The sequence below is a fragment of the Dendrobates tinctorius genome, unplaced genomic scaffold, assembly GCF_039654945.1.
Source record: "Dendrobates tinctorius isolate UK_male_01 unplaced genomic scaffold, ASM3965494v1 ptg000409l, whole genome shotgun sequence".
NCBI lineage: Eukaryota > Metazoa > Chordata > Amphibia > Anura > Dendrobatidae > Dendrobates > Dendrobates tinctorius.
In genome coordinates, this window is record NW_027362073.1 from 615365 (window position 1) to 639491 (window position 24127).

Below are 24127 nucleotides of genomic sequence, written 5' to 3' on the forward strand. Positions count from 1 at the left end.
GGCTACAATAATATAGGGTGGGTTGTTATGGACGCGGCAATACTAAATGTGTACTTTTATTATTTATTTATTTTTTTTCCAGAAGATGAATTTTAGGGAATGTTTTTTTTTAAAATTTATATAGGGATTTTTTTATAAATAATTTTTACACGTATTTTTTTTTTTTCTCTTCTTTACTTTTTTATTGTCCCAGTGGGGGACATCACTATATAGTGTCAGATCGCTGATCTGACAGTGTGCTCAGCACTCTGTCAGATCAGCGGTCTGACAGGCGCTGCTGCAGGCTTTCTCATAGCCAGCTCTCAGCAGGCACTGATAAAGACGCCTCCCATGCAGGGAAGGAGAGCCTCCGAGCAGCGCAGCACATCGCGCTGCTCGGGGGGTCTCAGGGAAGCACGCAGGGAGCCCCCCCTCCCTGAGTGCTCTCCTATGCCCCCGGTACACTGCTATCATGTTTGATCACAGTGTGCCAGGGGTTAATGTGCCAGGGGTGGTCCGTGACTGCCCCTGGCACATAGTGCCCGGGTGTCAGCAGTGATAATCAGCTGACACCCGGCCGTGATCAGCGGCGCTCCCCCAGGGGGCGCCGCTGATCGCAATGACTTACTATCACGTCCCCGGTCATACGGGCCCGGGTATCGTGAACGTTATAGTACGTGAAATGTCAGGAGCTAAGAGTATGTGCACATGTTTGCGGATTGCTGTGCGGAATTTTCTGCGTAGAATCTGTAACTTTTGGCAGAATCCGCAGGTCAAAATCCACGTTTTTTTTTTAATGCGGATTTCGTGCGGATTTGGCCTGCGTTTTTACACCTGCAGATTCCTTTAATGGAATGGGTGTAAAACACTGGAATCTGCACAAAGAATTGACATGCTGCGGAAAATTAACCACTGCGTTTCCATGCGGTTGTTTCCGCAGCATGTGCACAGCGTTTTTTTTTTTTTTTTTTTTTCCATTGAATAACTTTGTATTGTAAATCATTAGCCAATCTGCAGCGGATCCGCAGCAGCAAATTCCCTGTGACTCCGCAGGAAATCTGTGTGCACATACCCTAATAAGTGGTGCCACATGATCGCTCAACACTGGAAGAGCTGCTGGCGCTCGAACTAACGAGATGTTACAAGGGCACGCTGGAAGGTGAGTAGGATGTCTTCTAGAAGCCAGCGGCTGCAGCTGTCGCTGTGCGGCGCTATAAGAGAAATGAATATTCATTTTGTCTCTAGCAGCGGCACAGGCTTTAGCCACAGCCGCTGGCTACTGCCTCTATGAACCGCTGCTCCGCCACTCCCTCTTCATCAGGCATTGACCAATACAAATTCTGAAGAATCACATATTTATGCACAACACAGCACAGAAAAAATGCAATAGATAAGACATGTGATGTGAAGCAGAGCTATCATTATGGGGGAGTGATCGACAGTTATGGCCATAAATATTGGGCCAGTTCATAGATAAGGAGTGAACGTTTTATTGTCCTCTGATTGGGGTCTGATGTGTTGTGATGCCCCCACAAGGTCTTAGGAGCAAATTCCTTAATTGATGTACAAAGACATAAATCCACGCAAAATATTTATTCCTTCATTGAGTGTGTCAAAGGTCGTCATGAGCTTGTACTCCCAGACTTTTCTGTGTCTCTGAGATGAGAAGTTACCTTTCAATACCAGTAATTTCATGTCCATGGTGCTGTGATCAGGCATTAAAAAATATTCTGCCACAAGTAGATCCATACTTTTTTCTCATTGTGGGACGATGAGAATTTATCCTTATTCTGTTTTTGCCCTGTCTCCCCCACATACAGACACCAGTTGGACATTTGGTACACATAATTAAATACACCACATTAGATGTGATGCAGCTTAACCCCTTCATGACCCAGCCTATTTTGACCTTAATGACCTGGCCATTTTTTGCAATTCTGACCAGTGTCCCTTTATGAGGTAATAACTCAGGAACACTTCAACGCATCTAGCGATTCTGAGATTGTTTTTTCGTGACATATTGGGCTTCATGTTAGTGGTAAATTTAGGTTGATAACTTTTCCATTTTTTTTTTTCACAAATAAACACAAATTTGGTGAACATTTTGAATATTTCGCAATTTTCAAATTTTGAATTTTTATTCTGTTAAACCAAAGAGATATGTTACACAAACCAGTTAATAAATAACATTTCCCACATGTCGACTTTACATCAGCACAACTTTGGAAACAAAACTTTGTTTTGTTAGGAAGTTATAGGGGTTAAAAGTTGACCAGCGACTTCTCATTTTTACAACGAAATTTACAAAACCATTTTTTTTTTTTTTTAGGGACCACCTCACATTTGAAGTCACTGAGTGGTCTATATGTCAGAAAATACCCAAAAGTGACACCATTCTAAAAACTGCACCCCACAAGCTACTCAAAACAACATTCAAGAAGATTAATAACCCTTCAGGTGCTTCACAGAAACTAAAGCAACATGGAAGGAAAAAATGGACTTTTTAACTCTTCCAACAAAAATTTTCTTTTCGCATCAATTTTTTTATTTTCACATGGGTAACAGGATAAAGTGGATTCTAAAATTTGCTGGCCAATTTCTCCTGAGTACAACGATACCTCATATGTGGTCATAAACCACTGTTTTACGACAGGGCTCAGAAGGGAAGGAGCGCCATTTGACTTTGAATGGAAAATATGCTGGAATATTTAGTGGTTGCCATGTCAGGTTTGAGGAGTCCCTGTGTGCCTAAACATTGGAGCTCCCCCACAAGTGACCCCATTTTGGAAACTAGACCCTTCAAGGAACTTATCTAGATGCATAGTGAGCACTTTAACCCCCCCAGGTGCTTCACAAACTGATCCGTAAAAAAAAGTACTTTTTTCACAAAAATTTTTCTTTTAGCCTCAGTTGTTTTCATTTTCACATAAGCCACAGGGTAAAATGGATCCTAAAATTTGTTGGGCAATTTCTCCTGAGTACACGGATACCTCATATGTGGTCATAAACCACTGTTTGGGTGCACGGCAGGGCTCAGAAGGGAAGGAGCACCATTTGACTTTTTGAATGGAAAATATGTTGGAATATTTAGCGGTTGTCATGTCACGTTTGGAGAGTCCCTGTGTGCCTAAACATTGGAGCTCCCCCACAAGTGACCCCATTTTGGAAACTAGACCCTCCAAGGATCTTATCTAGATGTGTGGTGAGCACTTTGAACCCCAAAGTGCTTCACAGAAGATTAGAGCACAGACCAGAGAAAATAAAAAAATCATTTTTTTCCACAAAAATTATTTTTTTCCACAAAAATTATTTTTTAGCTAGCTAATTTTTATTTTCTCAAGGGAAACAGGATAAATTGGACTCCAAAAGTTGTTGTCCAGTTTGTCCTGAGTACGCTGGTACCCCATATGTGGGGCTGAACCACTGTTTGGGCACATGTCGAGGCTCGGAAGGGAAGTAGTGACATTTTGAAATGCCAACTTGATGGAATGGTCTGCGGGCGACATGTTGTGTTTGCAGAGCCTCTGATGTGCCTAAACAGTAGAAGCCCCCCACAAGTGACCTCATTTTGGAAACTAGACCGCTCAAGGAACTTATCTAGATGTGTGGTGAGCACTTTGAACCCCCAAGTGCTTCACAGAATTTTATAACGCCCAGGCGTGAAAATAAAAAAACATTTTTTTCCCAAAAAAATAATTTTTTAGCCCCCAATTTATTTTCCCAAGGGTAAAAGAAGAAACCCCCAATGTTTGCAATTTTTCCTGAGTATGCTGATACCCCTTATGTGGGGGTAAACCACTGTTTGGGCTCACGTCGGGGCTCGGAATGGAGGGAACACTGTTTGACTTTTTGAACGCAAAATTGGCTGGAATAAATGGTGGCGCCATGTCGCTTTTAGAGACCCCCCTGCCCAAACAGTGGAACCCCCTCAATTCTAGCTCCAATCCTAACCCCAACACACCCCTAACCCTAATCACAACCCTAATCATAACCCTAACCACAACCTTAACCCCAACACACCCCTAATCCCAACTCTAACCCTAACCACAAACCTCACCCTAATTCCAACCCTAACCCTAGTTACAACCCCAACCCTAACCCTAATTCCAGCCCTAACCCTAGCCCTAACCCTAAATGGAAAAATAAAAATATTTTCTTTTATTTTATTATATGTGCCTGGTGATAAGGGGGGTGGTGATTTACTTTTATTTTGATCACTGTGAGTTTATCACAGTCATCAAAATGAATGAATCTGCCGGCCGGCATATTCCAGCACTATGCATGCGCCCGCCATTTTCTAAGATGGCGGCGCCCATGCAGGAGTGACGGCGGGACACTGGGAGCCAGAGTGTGACATAGCAGGTACCGGGGAGGGTGAGGGGGGGGGATCGGACTGCGGGGGGGGAACGAAGGGGAGGGGGCAGATCGTGACACCAACGTCCGATCGCTGCCGTCAGTCCGTGGTGGGGGCCTATCGCCCCAGCCAGTGTGTGGGGGGGGGGGGCGTCAGGTTAGGGTCTCCAGCCATGTCCGATGCTGCTGCAGCATCGGTCATGGTTGGATTGTAATATTTCATCAAATTTAATTGATGAAATATTACTATCGCTCTGATTTGGCTGCTTCACATTTAACAGCCAATCAGAACGAACATAGCCACGTGGGGGCTAAGCCACGCCCCCTGTGGTGAAGCACATCTTCATGTGTGTGCGGGTCGGGTGACCTTTCAGTGACCCCGGTCACCCGACACGCAGGAGGGTGATATATACTGTGACGCCTACGTAGGCGTCATGGGTCGTTTAGGCACGGCTTTTCATGACGCCTACGTAGGAGTCATGGGTCGGGAAGGGGATAACCCTGATGTTAATTGGGGATCTTTATCTTGTCCGGTGGTCATTATAAATGGACAAGTTTTTGTTTTTTCTGGTTGCAAGGAAAGGTTCCTGCAGCTGTTGGGGAGGACAGGGAGCTTCTGACAATGATTCTTCTTAGATTTGCGGGCTGCCTAAAACACAGTAGTAGTGGGTCTGGAAAAATGGATTGTAATCGGGCATTTTTTTGTAGTAAAGGTTGTAATTTCCGTGCATAAATGATTCTTCAGAATTTGTATTTCTCTAATGAAGAGACCTGAGTAGGCTCGAGTTAGCCATTAAAAGTTATCAACCACTGAGGACTCTCTATTCTGAATATCTACTGGCAAACACTGTACAGAGATATACGGTACATCTTTCCTGTATCAAAATGAGAGATCCATGTTTTTCTTGCATTAATAAGATGTTCAGGACTATGGGCTAGACACTTCAGATCAGCCTCCAAATTTTATTTTAACTAAAAGGGAGCATTATTAGTGTGGTGTGTAATGGCCGCCCTCCTGATCTTACTGCAGAGCTGTGTGATTATAACTGACACATCTGCACGATTCTCTCATCTTATCTCTGGCAGACAGGGCTGCAATACAGCAGAGCTGAGAGATGCTGCGAGTATTTTTGTAAGACAAAGTTCAGTTCTGCGCTCTGGAGGCAGTTTCTCATGTAGATCAGTGTCTTGCCCATAAATCTTAACAGCTCATTAAACTTTAGGAAAAACATGGATTTGTCTAGAATAAGATATCTGTATCCGATCAGATAGTTATTGCTTTATTCTGCTTTCTATGAACTGCATGCCTATATAGACAGGTGAGGTATAGGTATAGTGGAAAGGGGCGATTATTTGTAGTTTTTTCCTACGATATCTACTCATATTGTAGAATTGTAGGTGTGCTTTGTACACTTTATACTTGTTTGTTTTTTTGTTTAATTCCTTGCAACTTATTTAGTGCTGTTGATCCATTGTCTCACTAATCAGACTTCAGGCGAATGTGGATACTCAGCGCAGACATATTGTAACAATTTCTATTATTATTTACAACGGTGTGGTGTGTTGTCCTGTCGTGCGGCGGGTATCCATAAAGGAACACTAGCGCCCCCAAATACACATTTTTTGCATTTTCTCGTTTTACACCACTTTTTGGGTGGCAGCAGTGCAGCGACATATATTTTGTAACCATGAGTGATGTATGGTTAGATAGAAAAAGACTAAATAATATCACTAAATTTTTTCATTTAGCCCCCAGACATAACTCTAGATCTAATGAAGATGTCAGTGGGGTGATTGAATCACTAAGAAGTTTAGAACAACATTTATTGAAAGAAATGCGTGATTTGTGGTAAGTAGCAACTCTGGAACGCTACCTATCCTATAATTGCATCCCAAAAGGTCTCACAGTATATAAAGCATTATCTGGAGATATTGGAGACCCAAATACTATAATAGAATGGGATGCAATGTTTAGAGAGTTTTCTAAAAGGGCTGTCTCCTTTATAATGGAAAAAAGAAGAAAACAGATAATAGAAACTAGGGGTCATATAACTGAGTTATTCACTAAAATAATACCATATCAGATGCATCCTGAAATTATTCAATTATCCACAAATATACGAAAAAGGCTCAATTTAAAGGAAAAGGAAATTATGGAAAGGAAAGAAAAAATTTGGGCGAGATGCAATATCGATTCACAGAATGGAGGGTCCACACCCTGTATAATCAAACAGAACACTCTCTATAAATTTAGAGAATGGAAGTTCCCAGTTTAAAGTAGTAGATATGGTAGAAGGGAGTCCGACTCCATTTGTTGCTTTGGAACTGGAATTTTCTGTATATCCGGGTTCTGACTGACAATCATACTAACAATCTTTCTATGGATTTGGGTTATAATAATCAAACAGATTGCCCAGAATGTAATAAGATAGGAATGTAGTAATACTACTTTATCCACTACTCCAATTTTAACTCAAAATAGATTTCAACCATTGGATGATCTAGAAAATCTTCCTTCTACCAGTGGGATAAGGAAAAACAACTGTCATGGTCACGTGTGTCTGGACGCAGATGATACCGCAAGGCGGACCCATAACACACGTGACCCTGGATACAGCGCCTCCAGTGGCTAATTTAAATAATATGTGCAGATGGATACACCGCCTCCACCTGGCGAATTTAGGTATTACACGTTAATATAAATTCTGGAAACTCTGCCTCCAGTACGGCGAATTTAAATAATAAGGGGGACCTGGGAAACATTAACAATGGTGGGCCCTGCGATAGGGAATAGGGAAGTGGAGACCTCCTGAGCTCCCCTGAGCCAGTGTCCCTGCACTCCTTACTTTCCCTATACAGGCTCCGCACCTGTCGCCGCACGTGAACCTTAAACCCTTGCTCGCCCTGACCCTAAACCCTCACTAGGGAATTGGGCGGTGCGGAGACTAATCCCACCACTGCACTAATAACACACATGAGGGAAAGAGACAATACAGGGGGACACCACTTAGCTTTATGCTCTGTGCTTATGCTCCTGCAACAGAGCCCTCCACCTGCGTGCGTCTTCTCCTCCACCCGGATCCATCACCATAACAGGATCCTTCACCATAGTGCAGCCTTGGAGCAGAGTCCACCACCAGTTGCTGCTGCTTAGTAACAGTCCCAAGGATGAGTTCAGCTTCTGCCACGAAGTCAAGCATGCTTGAGTCCAGCTCAGCAGCCAAGTCCCACATGGTGAGTGCCACTCTCCATAGTAGCCACTCCACCAGTCCATGCAGACACTTCCCGCTGACACCATCACTGCGACCCCACCACGCCATGCCAGCCCTTCGTCCAGACACCATAGCTGACACACGTCCCCCATGGCTAAGCTGCGCAGGACTCCTCCTCAGCTCCGTCCTTCCACCAGGCTCTCACAAACTCAGAATCAATGAATGAATCAATATCACCAGCAGTGATTACACACCCTGAGACTCATTTATAGAGCCCCACACCTGAATAATAATTATGTGCGCATTAAACCTAAGGTGCGATACCACTAACCACCACCGGGGACAGTAAAGTCACTTTGGCAACTTGCCAAAAGGAAAAAAAAGTTCACTCTGTGCTTTTAAAACTGTCAGATCACTTCAGATCATGACAGTACCCCCTCCTTAATGAGGGGCCTCTGGACCCTCAAGACCACTCCTCATTAGGGAAACACCTACAGCGGGGACGCCCAGATCCTGAGTTCACCCCACCACTACCTGAATTCAGGTTTATGACAAACACACCGCTGGTATTGGCAATAAAGTTCATTTTGGAGGCACCACTCATCTCCACAGCACCGACCTGGGGAACGAGTTTACGTATGTGTATGTTTGTTTGTTATGAGCTGATCAGGCTCCACAACACACTTCCACAAGATGTTTTTTGGTGGCACCCATACACGCTCGTTCACACACAGGTCCGGACCTGAACGTTTATTGCACACATTCGTTCGTCATATATTTGGTAAACTCCTTCTGGACATGACAACAGAGGAGTCCCCCTGCTGTCACCACACTCACTCTCCCGCCATTCACCAAGGGACACCACCCTCCAACCCTTTCACCATGAGGTGTGCGCCTCCCAGGGTTGGTTAATGGCGAGAGTTGCGATTTGTCCCTACTCCACCGCAGCGCAACGGCTGCACACACCTGGAGGAGAAGGGGACAGGAATATGGAGGAAATATACACTCGCTGGTCGCCTCCACACGACCAGGAGGGGCGACTTCTTCGATGGTATTTGAAGATTTGGCTTGAGCCCCGCGGACTATCACACCAGTCTGCTCACTACAGGGACGTACCGTTTCACCTCAGGGAACCCCAGACAGCACCATGGGGATCACCAACTCCACCCACCTGTCTGGTTACGTCCACCTGTATGAACAAGTCCCGCTCCCCAGCAGCGACTCAAGGGGCTTTTGCCAAAGCCGCCATTTTGATTTCCTGGTTACCTGAGCAGAAGCCCCAGACCCTGATAACTGCTGCTGCAGCGGCTATAACACCTTCCCGCTCCCCACTCACCTCAGTGAGGCCCGGCAGCAATTACTCAGCGGTCTCCACATGGCCAAAGCTCGCCAGAGAAAAAAAAAATGTAGGGCTGGTGATAATGTCACGGTCAACGTGTGTCTGGACGCAGATGTTATCGCAAGGTGGACCCATAACACACGTGACCCTGGATACACCGCCTCCAGTGGGGCGAATTTAAATAATAAACACGTGCAGCTGGATACACCGCCTGCAACTGGCGAATTTCAATAATACACGTATATATAATAGTCTGGAAACCCCGCCTCCAGTAAGGCGAATTTAAATAATAAAGGGGAACCTGGGTAACACTAACAAAGGTGGGCCCTGCGATGGGGAATAGGGAAGTGGAGACCTCCTGAGCTCCCCTGAGCCAGTGTCCCTGCACTCCTTACGTTCCCTATACAGGCTCCGCACCTGTCGCCGCACGTGAACCTTAAACCCTTGCTCGCCCTGACCCTAAACCCTCATTAGGGAATTGGGCGGTGCGGAGACTAATCCCACCACTGCACTAATAACACACATGAGGGAAAGAGACAATACAGGGGGACACCACTTAGCTTTATGCTCTGTGCTTATGCTCCTGCAACAAAGCCCTCCACCTGCGTGCGTCTTCTCCTCCACCCGGATCCATCACCATAACAGGATCCTTCACCATAGTGCAGCCTTGGAGCAGAGTCCACCACCAGTTGCTGCTGTTTAGTAACAGTCCCAAGGATGAGTTCAGCTTCTGCCACGAAGTCAAGCATGCTTGAGTCCAGCTCAGCAGCCAAGTCCCACATGGTGAGTGCCACTCTCCATAGTAGCCACTCCACCAGTCCATGCAGACACTACCCGCTGACACCATCACTGCGACCCCACCACGCCATGCCAGCCCTTCGTCCAGACACCATAGCTGACACACGTCCCCCCTGGCTAAGCTGCACAGGACTCCTCCTCAGCTCCATCCTTCCACCAGGCTCTCACAAACTCAGAATCAATGAATGAATCAATATCACCAGCAGTGATTACACACCCTGAGACTCATTTATAGAGCCCCACACCTGATTAATAATTTTGTGCGCATTAAACCTAAGGTGCGATACCACTAACCACCACCGGGGACAGTAAAGTCACTTTGGCAACTTGCCAAAAGGAAAACAAGTTCACTCTGTGCTTTTAAAACTGTCAGATCACTTCAGATCATGACAACAACAATTATGGTAGACAAACTAGGCAAACAAGGAGACAATCAATAAATGCCCCTATAAGAAATATTGATAGCCCCCCCCAAAGAGCAGAGACAAAAATCTAAAGAACAAGACGAGCTCCCTTTTTTCACTTGGCTCAAAAAAAGCATGCAGGAGGGGCTGTAGGGGGGGGGGGGCAATTCGCCAAAAAAGAACAGTTTCCAGAAAAGAAATAATTGATGACTAACAAAAGATTTTAATCTCAGTAAATATGAATTAAATAAGAATGAAATTAGCTTACTGAACAAAGGATTGAAATATGCTCCTGCCGCAAAATTTGATACATTTCAGGCTTTTATTGGCATCAAATTATTTGAGACGTCTTGCTGTCAGAAAACATTTCATTAAAAATGAGAAACCTATTATTGTGAACCATAAATCTCCTGATTCAATGATTAGTCCATATTATCACACAACTTTACGTACTAAATCTAACTTTATCCCTCAGAACGAATATTCAGAATCCTTTGAAGCCTTCCAGAAAAATGTCATTAATGACATTAGGAAGGTTAGTAACAAAAGATGTACTAATTTTAGATACAATTTGAGTTTCAATGAACGGAAAGCTCTGAAGGAATTACAAGATAATAAAGATTTAGTTATTCGTCGTGCTGACAAGGGGGGGCCGTATATTAGTTTTAAATTCTTTGGACTACAAAAAAGAATGTCTGCGTCTATTGAATGATAGACAGACATATAAAAAATTAGAGACCGACCCGTCCGATAATTATGGAAAGGAGATGAAGATTCTCATCAAAAAGGGGTTCGACTTGGGAATTTTAAACAAACAGGAATTTGATTTCATTGATACCCCATATCCACCATGTTTTTATTATTTACCAAAAATACATAAGAATCCAAATAACCCTCCGGGGAGACCAATTATTTCTGGGATTCAATGTTTGACGGCAAATATGTAGACTGTCATCTACAAGGAGTGGTTACACTATTACCCTCTTATTTAAAAGATGTCAAGCAAATTTTACAGGTTTTAAATAAGATACAGTGGCAGGAACTCTTTATTATGGGAACACTGGATATAACTTCGCTTTATACAGTTATCCAACATAAAAAAGGTCAAGAAGCAGCCACATTTTTTAAATAGGTTCACTACGTTACCTCAAGATCAAATTTAGTTTATATCTGAATGGGATTTTTTTAACGCACAACTACTTCCAATGTGAGGCGGACTACTACTCCCAGAAATGGGGACTGCCATGGGAACCAGGTTCGCACCCAGTTATGCTAATCTCTACGTTGGTAGAGCAAACCATCTACGTTGGTGGGGTACTGCGTGCGAACCTGGTCCTATGGCGCCGCTTCATAGATCATGTATTTTTTTATATGGTCTGCTGGTTCAGAATCTGTTATGGAATTTTTAATGTATATTAATAAAAATGATTTATTTTTTTAAATTTTACGGGAACCACTAGTACAGAATCTATTAATTATCTAGATTTAAAATTTTTTATTGACAATGGATCTATTCATACATGTACATACCATAAACCTACGGATTGTAATAATTATATTTCCCTAGACAGTTGCCATTTACCACATTGGCTTATTAATGTCCCTAAAAGTCAATTTATTAGGGCCCACAGGAACTGTTCTAGGGATCAGGACTACCAAACTGAAACAGAGCTTTTAACTATGAAATTTAAAAATAGGGGTTATGATGAAGGATTCCTGATTGAGGAAAGAAGCAAAATATTATAAAGATCAAGAGACCCTAATTTGGGATAAAAATGAAAAAAATGATCAAAATGTTGACTTACTGAATAATAACCAGAGGGATCTCTCTATTATAACCCAATATAATTCTAATACACATATTCTCCGTAATATTGTAAGGAAATATTGGGGAATATTAAGAGGATAAAGTAATTAGTGAGTTATTACCTATGTACCCAAAATTTATTTATAGGAAGGCAAAAAAATTTGGGGTACCTTGTAGCGCCATCTATACCTAATCAGCACAATACGAGATTAACAAATGTGGGCTTCCTCAATGAACTGGGTTTTTATCCATGTCGTAAATGTAAAACTTGTAAAACCCTAAAGACAATAAAACAATATACGGTGTCAAATGTCAATATAGAAATTACCAGCCGTGATCATATTTCATGCAATACAGCAGGTGTGATCTATGCACTTAAATGTCCATGCGGAAAACTGTATGTGGGGAGAACAAAACGCCCACTCAATGTACGCATAAATGAACATCTGAGAAATATACGACGTAAGTTTATTGGTCATCCATTGTGAAAACATTATTTGGAGTATCATGGAGGATCTGTTTCTGGCACCACAATAACTGATTTACAAAGGTTTAAGAAGGATTGGATGAGAGGAGATTTTATTAAGAAAATGTCCTGTGCTGAAAGCCAATGGATTTTTAATTTGGACTCTAATCCCAAGGGGACTTAATTCAGTAGTTGAGCTTTTTGCTTTCAATTAGAAATAAGGTAGTGCTTAAGAGGTTAATACAGATAGCCTTGAACCGCAGGCTTAAATAGATGACCACTCCTAATACGGACCATCCCTGATGAAGGAAGCTGTGTACTTCCGAAACCGGTAGGAAGGAACTGGGCCGTAGTATTCACTAGATCCCTCCACGTGACTTTTCACGTCACGAAGGTCCTGCAGCTACCTAACAGCTGACGGCACAATGCTATGTACTGTACTGTGCTGTGAAGAACGCTGGTGCACCGTGGGAACAGTGAGCAATTCAAGAGACTATCACCGGCCAGGACAGTTCTCTATTTAACAATTACTGGAAGTGACATACCTTGTTCTACTTATTAGCAACTTTATTTTACGTGCGGGAAGGTCCGTTTTATACTGATCTTCTAAGTAATGGAACAACGACTGCTGAACCTGGAAGATGTGATTGCAGCCTCTCCTTTGCTCTGTGAACTTAGTTCCATGATAGACACATTCAAGGTATAATGGAAAGGGGCGATTATTTGTAGTTTTTTTCCTACGATATCTACTCATATTGTAGAATTGTACAGCTTTGTACAGCAGTGTACAGCTTTGTACACTGTATACTTGTTTATTTTTTGTTTAATTCCTTGCAACTTATTTAGTACTGTGTTGATCCATTGTCTCACTAATAGTCAGACTTCAGGCGAGTGTGGATACTCAGCGCAGACATATTGTAACAATTATGATAAATTCTGTTTAAAACATCTTGAACATGATGATAAAACTGGTAACGCCTATGAGTCTTTAATCCATTGATGGGTAATGTAGAATTTAACCTATTATACATTATGGTACCATTAGTTTGAATACTTGTATGTAGTAATTAACGTTACAAAAATTTTTACATAACTAGCTGAAGAGCCCTGCACTGCCCGGGCATAGTAACGAACTGTGTTTAGTTATAACAAATTATAATTATCCTCCATCCTATATTCCCGTGCCCATATACCCATCATACACATCCTCCATCCCATAGTCCCTTGCCCATATACCCATCATACATATTCTTCATCCCATAGTCCCATGCCCATTTACCCATCATACATATCTTCCATCCCATAGTCCAGTTCCCATATACCCATCATACATATTCGCCATCCCATAGTCAACCATTATGACATTATAATAAGCGGCGGGGCTTGCAACCTATGAATCATCGTCGTCATGGCAACCATTGACGACATAATGATGGGCGGGGCTTGATACGCACACACTTTTTCCCCAGTATGTAGATAGGGGCAAAATTGTTTGGTGAATTGGAACGCGTGGGGTTAAAATTTCGCCTCACAACGTAGCCTATGACGCTCTCGGGGTCCAGACGTGACTGCCAAATTTTATGGCTGTAGCTGCGACGGTGCGGATGCCTATCCTGGACACACCACACACACACTCATATATGTACAGTTGTACACACACACCCACATTGAGCTTTATATAGTAGACTAGCTGAAGAGCGCGGTGCTGCCCGGGCATAGTAACTAACTGTGGTTAGTTATAGCAAATTATAATTTTTACCCTTCGCCACGACAGCACCACTTGGAGAGAGGGATCCGCCCATAGGAACAGGAAACCTACAGAGATAAGAGGGCGGTCCGCCTCTCCTCAGTTGGTTTCCTGTTCCTATCGGAACCGCAGGATTCTCCTACAGACTCTTACCTGGGCCAGGGAACCGCCTGTGCAGTCTCTGTGGGAACGGCAGGGGTTCCAGATGCAGCGACGAGGGAGTGCTGTGAATCGGCTCCCTCCTCGGCTGGGCTGCAGCAGCACGGGCAGAAAACGCTGGTACCGGGTGAGGCCGACCGGGGTTCCCCTGCAGATTTACACACACCGGGATTCGGGGATGATCCATCCCGGTCTGTGTGGGAGCGCGAACCAGAGGGGGAGTGGTATCCTCCAGCGTTCAGGAGAGCTTCAGCGTCCAGGAAGAGACGCACATGCAGCGCAGGCAGGAAATGGTAAGGAGGAACTTCCGGGTTACCGGAGGTTCCTCAGCGCCGAGCGCACGCGCGGCTGCAGGGACATGAAAAGGCGCTCCCCGCCCCCTCCTGTAAGAGAGGGGAAAAAAAAAAAGGGAAACAGTTTAATTATCAGAGCGGCCGGCGGCTGTATCCAGGCCGGGCGCAGACAAATTGGCGGCGCCTCGGAAAGCAGGCGCACCTGGGGGGAGGGTACCGGCGTATTGAAGGAGCATATAAGGCGTTGGGGATATGATTACTGCGTGCAAACATGTCTTCAAGACAGGACTCGCATCCCCAGGCAGATGATCCAGCGGCAGCCAAGGATCGCTCTCACCGAGGTTCCTCGGATAGAAGCCACGCTAACAAGCCTCCTTCCCAGCCTCCTGAGCCGGTACCTACAGCTTCTCTGGGTGAGTGGACGACTCTCTGCCTACAAAGCTGATAAATGTCTCTCTCTCTCTCTCTCTCTCTCTCTCTCCCACACTACATCTCTGCCTTAGGCTAAGAGAAGGGAAAGAATAAAGAATGTGCCCTCTGTACACGTCCCCTGCCGGACTGTTACACGAAAAGGCTGTGCAAAAAATGTATTAATGAAACAGCAAAACAAGCTTCAGCCGTGGACATAAGGGCCATAATAAGGGAAGAATTACAGGCCCTAACCCAAGCTAGTAGCACACCTATAAGTACGGAGATTAGCAAACCAACCACGGTCAGCGTAGACTCTGAGGACAAGGCAATAGCCTCCGATAGTTCTGACGCATCTATATCATCATCTTCCTCAGATATGGAGGGGCGTTCGTGCTTTCCTTTAGAAAACATGGACAATTTGGTTAAATCCGTGAGGAATACCATGGGCTGCACAGAAACAAAGGAGCCGCAAACAACACAGGAAATTATGTTTGCAGGGCTAACAGATAGGAAAAGGAGAGTTTTTCCTGTTATACCAGCTATTAAAGCTCTGGTTAAGAAAGAATGGGAGAAACAGGACCAGAGAGGATATCTCCCCTCCGCCTCAAAAAGAAGGTACCCCTTAAGCGACGAGGAGTTAGCAGCATGGTCTAAAGTGCCGAAAGTGGACGCGGCGGTCGCTTCCGCCTCAAAACAAACGGCCTTACCAGTGGAGGACGCAGGAGTTCTAAAAGATCCACTTGACCGAAAAGCTGATGCCTCGCTAAAAAGGGCATGGGAGGCAGCTACGGGCACGTTCAAACCGGCAATAGCTAGTACTTGCTCAGCTCGCTCTATGATGGTCTGGATTGATCAGCTGGACCAACAAATAGAGCAAAAAATCTCCAGAGACAAGCTACGGGCTGCTATACCACTGATCCGTGGTGCGGCTGCATACATAGCAGATGCTTCTGCGGATTCCTTACGGATGGTAGCCAGAACAGCAGGCCTGCTTAATAACGCCAGGCGTAGCCTATGGCTTAAAAGCTGGAGAGGTGACACCCAATCCAAGGCAAAGCTTTGTGCCATACCTTGTGAGGGTGAGTTTTTGTTTGGGTAAACTTTAGATGAAATCTTTACCAAGGCTAAGGAAAGGAAAAAAGGATTCCCTAACCCCTCTCTCCCGTTTTATAGGAGGGCGTTTAGGAGACGACCATTTGGCAAAGGAAGACCAGCGGAAAATCTAAATCGCTGGGCTACAAAGGAGGAAAAGGGCAAGGGTGCCATGTTTAGAGGATCCTCCTTCCGCAGAGACAAAAACTAATTCCTCCAGTAGGGGGAAGATTAAAATTTTTTTCTGCAAGAATGGGAGAAAAGCACAGCCAGCCCCTGGGTTTTGGGCATTATTAGGGAGGGGTTAAAAATAGTTTCACCACGTACCCCATAGCTCAGTGATCATAACATCTCTCAGCTCGCCAATCCAGCAGCGGGCCCTAGAGACTGAGATTCTGAGTCTCCTGAATAAAAAAGTATTGATCCATGTGCCTGAGGGACAGGAAGGGAGGGGGTTTTACTCCCCTCTCTTTTTGGTACCTAAGCCGGATGGCTCGTTGAGGACTATAATCAACCTGAAAAAACTAAACTCATATATAATAAATCATAAATTTAAAATGGAGTCCATCAGATCTACGATTAAGCTCCTCTTCCCCAATTGTATGATGGCAGGCTTAGATCTGAAAGATGCTTATTATCTTCTCCCAATCCTTTGCAGATTTCAAAAATACCTCAGAGTGGTGGTCTCCCTCGATGGCACCATACAGCATTTCCAGTTTACATCCATGCCATTCGGCCTTTCCATTGCACCACGAGTTTTCACAAAGGTGATGCTGGAAGTGATGGCCTTCTTACGCCAGAAGGACACATTAATAATACCCTATCTGGATGACTTCTTAATAGGAAACTCAACTCAACAATGTAATGGACGAGTTGCTGACGCAATCTTATCTCTGCAGGCTCTAGGTTGGATAATAAATTTCAAGAAGTCCAGAATCGAGCCACAATCCGTCCAGTCCTTCCTGGGTCTTCAGCTAGACTCCATAAAACAAAAATGCCTATTGCCACAGGTAAAAATTGAGACAATTAAAAATAAGGTCAAGTTAGCAATAGATAGGCCGTATATATCTTTAAGAGATGCAATGTCTCTCCTGGGGTCCCTCACTTCCTGCATCCCGGCAGTTCAGTGGGCTCAATTCCATACGAGGGAACTACAACATCAAATTCTCGTAGAGGAAAGCCATGACCGAGGGAATTTGACAAGCAAAATTACTTTATCCCAAACGGTCCTAATCTCCCTTACATGGTGGCTAGAGGAGGATAATCTATCGGGAGGCGTACCATGGGTGATAACACCTTCCCGTATAATTACTACCGACTCCAGCCCCACAGGATGGGGAGCCCATATGGGAGGCAACTTTGGCCAAGGCTTGTGGGATATAAGTGAGCATCAGGATTCCTCAAACTTGAAAGAGCTAAAGGCGGTTGGTCATGCTTTATATTATTTCTTTCCACAGTTACAAGGGGAAAACGTGAGGATCCTGTCAGACAACACTACAGTGGTCGCATATCTGAACAGACAAGGCGGAACTCGATCAGTCGCCTTAATGTCTTCCGCAAGAAAGATCTTGTCCTTAGCCGAAAAACATTTTTTGTCTCTCTCAGCCCTCCATATAAGGGGAAGAGACAATTTGGAAGCAGATTATCTCAGTCGCCATACACTACGACAAGGAGAGTGGTGCCTGAACCAGCAGATATTCTCACGCATCGTGTCACTATGGGGGCTGCCCCAAATAGATCTCTTCGCCACCAGGATAAACAGGCTGGTGCGAAGGTTCGCCTCTTTAAACGTGGTAGACAATCCAGAAATTCTGGATGCCCTTCAAGCCCCATGGCAGTTAAAACTGGCATATGCATTTCCCCCAATCATACTGCTACCACAGGTGATCAGGAAGATAAAGGCAGAGGAAGCACGAATAATTTTAATAGCGCCATTCTGGCCCAGGAGGCCATGGTTTTCATGCCTGCAGGCAATGTCAGTGACAGACCCTTGGGTGCTTTCTTCAACCCCGAAGCTCCTCTCGCAAGGGCCATTCTTCCATCCTCAAGTGGACAATCTCCACTTGACGGCCTGGAACTTGAAAGGGAAATGTTGAGAGCCAGGGGATTCTCGGAAGGATTAGTCAGTACTCTTCTGCAGAGTCGGAAATTGGCTACGACAAAAATTTACACCAGGGTATGGAGGAAATTCCTAGAGTTTCACACAGGGCCCGATTCTAGAGAAATTCCGATAACACCAGTCCTAGAATTTCTACAGAAAGTCCTAAATCTTTCACTATCGGTTAACACACTAAAGGTTCACGTGTCGGCTCTAGGGGCCCTCTATGGTTACAACGTGGCAGGCAATAGATGGATAGCCAGATTCATCTCGGCCTGTGAGCGAAGCGAACCGGTGCACATACCCAGAGTTCCTCCTTGGGACTTGAATCCTGTACTGGAGGCCCTAACACGTCCTCCCTTGGAGCCATTAGATTCAATATCCCTTAAACACCTATCTCTCAAAACAGTACTACTAGTTGCACTAACCTCAGCCAGAAGAGTTAGCGACATACAAGCACTTTCAATAGAACCCCCTTTTTTGTTGACATTCCAGGATCAACTAATATTAAAACCAGACCCCTCATACTTACCAAAAGTAGCAGGGAAGTTTCATAGGTCACAAGAGATCCATCTCCCTTCATTTTTTTAGTAACCCTTCTACTCCAGAGGAAGAAAAGTTCCATACACTAGACGTTAGAAGAGCAGTTTTACAATACATTGAGAGGTCTAGCAGCTGGAGGAAGAGTAGGGCTCTATTTATTTCCTTTCAGGGCCAAAAGAAGGGATATGAGGTCACAAGGGGTACCTTGTCTCGGTGGATTAGAGACGCGATCAGTCTGGCATACTCTGAGAGCAATGAAGAACCTCCGGAGGGTATCAGAGCGCATTCCGCCAGAGCTATGGCTTCCTCTTGGGCAGAGAGGGGAGACGTCGCAATCGAGTCTACACTCACTGGCCACTTTATTAGGTACACCTGTCCAACTGTGTGTTAAGACTTAATTTCTAATCAGCCAATCACATGGCGGCAACTCAGTGCATTTAGGCATGTAGACATGGTCAAGACAATCTCCTGCAGTTCAAACCGAGCATCAGTATGGGGAAGAAAGGTGATTTGAGTGCCTTTGAACGTGGCATGATTGTTGGTGCCAGAAGGGCTGGTCTGAGAATTTCAGAAACTGCTGATCTACTGGGATTTTCACGCACAACCATCTCTAGGGTTTACAGAGAATGGTCCGAAAAAGAAAAAAAATCCAGTGAGCGGCAGTTCTGTGGCCGGAAATGCCTTGTTGATGCCAGAGGTCTGAGGAGAATGGGCAGACTGGTTCGAGCTGATAGAAAGGCAACAGTGACTCAAATTGCCACCCGTTACAACCAAGGTAGGCAGAAGAGCATCTCTGAACGCACAGTGCGTCGAACTTTGAGGCAGATGGGCTACAGCAGCAGAAGACCACACTGGGTACCACTCCGCTCAGCAAAGAACAGGAAACTGAGGCTACAATTTGCACAAGCTCATCGAAATTGGACAGTAGAAGATTGGAAAAACGTTGCCTGGTCTGATGAGTCTCGATTTCTGCTGCGACATTCGGATGGTAGGGTCAGAATTTGGCGTAAACAACATGAAAGCATGGATCCATCCAGCCTTGTATCAACGGTTCAGGCTGGTGGTGGTGGTGTCATGGTGTGGGGAATTTTTTCTTGGCACTCTTTGGGCCCCTTGGTACCAATTGAGCATCGTTGCAACGCCACAGCCTACCTGAGTATTGTTGCTGACCATGTCCATCCCTTTATGACCACAATGTACCCAACATCTGATGGCTACTTTCAGCAGGATAATGCGCCATGTCATAAAGCTCGAATCATCTCAGATTGGTTTCTTGAACATGACAATGAGTTCACTGTACTCAAATGGCCTCCTCAGTCACCAGATCTCAATCCAATAGAGCATCTTTGGGATGTGGTGGAACGGGAGATTCGCATCAGGGATGTGCAGCCGACAAATCTGCGCCAACTGCGTGATGCCATCATGTCAATATGGTCCAAAATCTCTGAGGAATGCTTCCAGCACCTTGTTGAATCTCTGCCATGAAGAATTGAGGCAGTTCTGAAGGCAAAAGGGGGTCCAACCCGTTACTAGCATGGTGTACCTAATAAAGTGGCCAGTGAGTGTATATGTAAGGCGGCAACCTGGTCTACACCCTCTACCTTTTATAATCACTATAGACTTGATTTATCATGCTCATCTGACCTAGCCTTTGGTAGAGCGGTCCTCGGCACGGTGGTCCCTCCCAGGTGAAGGTCTCTGAAAGTCTCTCCAAGTGGGTGCTGTCGTGGCGAAGGGTAAAAAGCCGGATTACTTACCGGTAATGCTCTTTTAATGAGTCCAAGACAGCACCCGTTCACTAACCCTCCCTAGAAGTTAACATAATGTATATACACCTTCTTAGCTGTAAAAATAGAATGATCTTATGGAGTAATATAATGGCCTAATAATTGGCGGTCCTCCGGGTACTCTGAAATCCAACTGAGGAGGAGAGGCGGACCGCCCTCTTTTATCTCTGTAGGTTTCCTGTTCCTATGAGCGGATCCCTCTCTCCAAGTGGGTGCTGTCGTGGACTCATTAAAAGAGCATTACCGGTAAGTAATCCTGCTTATCCTCCATCCCATAGTCCCGTGCCCATATACCCGTAATACATATCCTCCGTCCCATGCCCATATACCCATCACACATCCTCCATCTCATAGTCCCATGCCCATATACCCATCATACATATTTGCCATCCCATAGTAGAGTGCCCATATACCCATCACACATCCTTCATCTCATAGTCCCGTGCCCATATACCCATCATACATATCCGCCATCCCATAGTCCCGTGCCCATATACCCGTCATACATATCCTCCATCCCATAGTCCAGTGCCCATATACCAATCACACATCCTCCATCCCATAGTCAACCATTATGACATCATAATGAGCGACGAGGCTTGCAACCTATGTCAGCGTCGCCATGGCAACCATTGACATCATAATGAGGGGTGGGGCTTGATGCACACACTTTTTCCCCATTATGTAGATGGGGGCAAAATTTTTTGGTAAATTGGAACGCACGGGGTTAAAATTTTGCCTCACAACATAGCCTAGGACACTCTCGGGGTCCAGACGTGTGCCAAATTTTATGGCTGTAGCTGCTACGGTGCGGATGCCTGTCCCGGACATACATACATACATACATACTGTACATACATACATACATACATAAACCCACATTGAGCTTTATATAATAGACTAGCTGAAGAGCCCGGCGCTGCCTGGCATAGTAACTAACTGTGGTTAGTTATAGCAAATTATAATTATCCTCCATCCCATAGTCCCATGCCCATATACCCATCATACTTATCCACCATCCCATAGGCCCGTGCCCATATACCCATCATACATATCCTCATAGCCTCCATCCCATAGTCGAGTGCCCATATACCCATCACACATCCTCCATCCCATAGTGCCATGCCCATATACACATCATACATATCCGCCATCCCATAGTCCCGTTCCCATATAACAGTCATACATATCCTCCATCCCGTTTTCCAGTGCCCATATACCCATCACACATCCTCCATCCCATAGCCAACCATTATGACATCATAATGAGCGGCGGGGCTTGCAACCTATGATGAATCAGCATCGCCATGGCAACCACTGACAACATAATGAGGGGCAGGGCTTGATACACACACACACTTTCCCCATTATGTAGATAGGGGCAAAATTGTTGAATTGGAACGCGCGGGGTTAAAACTTCGCCTCACAACATACAATGTACGTACGTTGTACAAGTAATAGTAATGTTTTGCATTAATTTTAATCTGCATCATGTGAATGGATACATCCCATGTTCTATATAATCTTCTCTCTCGCTCTCTCTGTGTACCTCTCAATGGTGGTGGTCTTTGTTGTCCTTTCTCATTCTCGGGTGCTCCACCAGAGGCCTGGGAGTTTGAGGGTTCACCGCAGGATCTTAGTTGTTCCCAGTATTGTGGTTTTCTGGCAGAGAGCTCAGATGTTGCTCCTGGGACCTGTTGTTCTTCCAAAAATGAGTGCATCAAGCTACATCAACTCCACATAGCCCCAAACACTCAGCATAGCCACACTCACTCCACACACAAAGCCCCGTGTAAGCACTGGACTATGAGATGGAGGATATGTATGATGGGTATATGGGCACAGAACTAGGGGATGGAGGATGTGTGATGGGAATATGGGCACAGGACTATGGAATGGAGGATATGTATGATGGGTATACGGGCACTGGACTATGGGATGGAGGATAATCATTATAATTTGTTATAACTAACCACAGTTACTTTCCTCGGGCAACACCGAGCTCTTCAGCCAGTCATTCTATAATGTTGCTAAAATATTTAATTTTTATATTGACCATATAAAACATACTATTCCACTGTATAGAAAACCTAGCATATGCCAAGTTTTGTAATTGTATGTAATCTTTTTGTAACCTGAATTGCTATATAAGTATCCAAACAATTGCTACCGTGTTCTATTCTAATGGATTAAATCCTAGATCACCCAGTTTGTCAATGTTAAAGACTCTCATGTGATACTACTTTCGTTATTGTATTGAGGGCATTTTTAGATCCATTTGTCAGTTTTTAGATCTCTACGATTACCATATTTTTCGAACTATAAGACGATGCAGAACATAGCACACCTTGGTTTTAGAGGCGGCAATTAGTACAAAATTGACCAATTTTTTTTTGCTTCAAATTTTTTTTTTTTCTAAACTTCTGTTCTGGTGTATATATATGTCCCCAAACCAGGCATATATACAGTAGTCCCCCCTCATCCCTATCCTGGTATGCATGGCCCCCCCCCAAAAAAAAAAACACAAATCCCCCGTACAAACAACTTTACTTGCCTTACCTGTCCTCTCTCGCAGCATCCTGTTCTGATGCCAGCAGATGATTCCAGATTGTAAGCTGTGCATGGCAGTGACGTCATGTGCTGCTTACACACTGAGGGCAGCTGCCGGAATACTCGCTGTACTTATCGCCTGGAACTATGGACGTATGGAGCAGTGATTATTCGTCTTTTTAATAGTAGGTACACTGTTGGTCGCAGCCATCAGCTTCCTGCAGCAGGCGATCGTGTGCCCACTATTGAAGAGGATAATTATTCACTGCTCTCCACAGCCATGGGTGTGGGAGCAGTGAATATTCTCTCGCAATGGGCACACGTGATCGCAGTCGCCCCGGGAAGCCGGCAACTGCGGCTAACTGTGCGCTATTAAAGAGAAATGAATATTCACTGCTCTCCACGCTCATAGTCCCTCCCACCTCTTGGCGTAGGCTTCAGAGCATAGAGGTGGGAGGGATTATGGGTGTGGGGGGCATTTCTCTTTAATATAGAGCACAGGAGTTAATCGCACCAGCCTCCTGTGACCTGCTCGTCCGTAGCTGCCGCTCGCCCGTCTCCCCATCTACAGCATGTACATCTGGACTATAAGACGCACCCCCTATTCTCCTCCAAATTTTTGGAAGAAAAAAGCTTCTTGGGCTGTGTGCACACAATGCGTTTTTTTTTTCCACGAGGAATTGGCATAAAAATGCTATGGCATCCTTATGCCAGCAAAGTCAATGAGAATACTGAAATGCTGTGCACAAAAGTATTTTTCCTTTCAGGATTTGCTGTGCGTTTAAATCCGTAGTATATCAGTTTTTGCCTGCGTTTTCGACACCTTACATGTGTTTTTTCCCTCTGCATTCAAGAAAACGCAGTGGAATTTTCCACAGCGTTTTTGCTGCCAAGAGATGCAGAAACCTTGCAGATATTTCCTGCAAGAAATAACTCAACGTGCGCACATACCCTTATAGTCTGAAAAATACCGTAAGTTGTTTCAACTTGAAACGTGTTGGCCAAACTTCTGTGTTTTTTTTTTTTTTTTCCTTCTTTAATAGATTCGTAATAAAAATTATTGGATTTTAAACCACCTTGAGCTGGACT

The 24127-nt window shown here is 44.6% G+C and overlaps 1 protein-coding gene across 5 annotated transcripts in view; it reads left to right on the plus strand.

The window, feature by feature from the left end:
• The window catches only part of LOC141076464 (uncharacterized), a 165149-nt gene that overhangs the window by 102777 nt on the left and 38245 nt on the right, over nucleotides 1–24127 (plus strand). Inside the window, exon 3 of one of the 5 annotated variants that reach the window (XR_012227495.1) lies at nucleotides 24082–24110. The exons of 2 other annotated variants lie outside the window; for them this stretch is intronic. Coding sequence is in view for 1 of the 3 variants with exons in the window: in XM_073563931.1 (XP_073420032.1) it covers nucleotides 17778–18749 (972 nt within the window). In the remaining 2 variants the exon portion in view is untranslated. Of the gene's footprint in view, nucleotides 1–2308; nucleotides 4341–6081; nucleotides 24111–24127 lie in introns of those variants that run through there. 2 more of the 5 variants (XR_012227493.1, XM_073563931.1) reach the window with 2 other exon arrangements.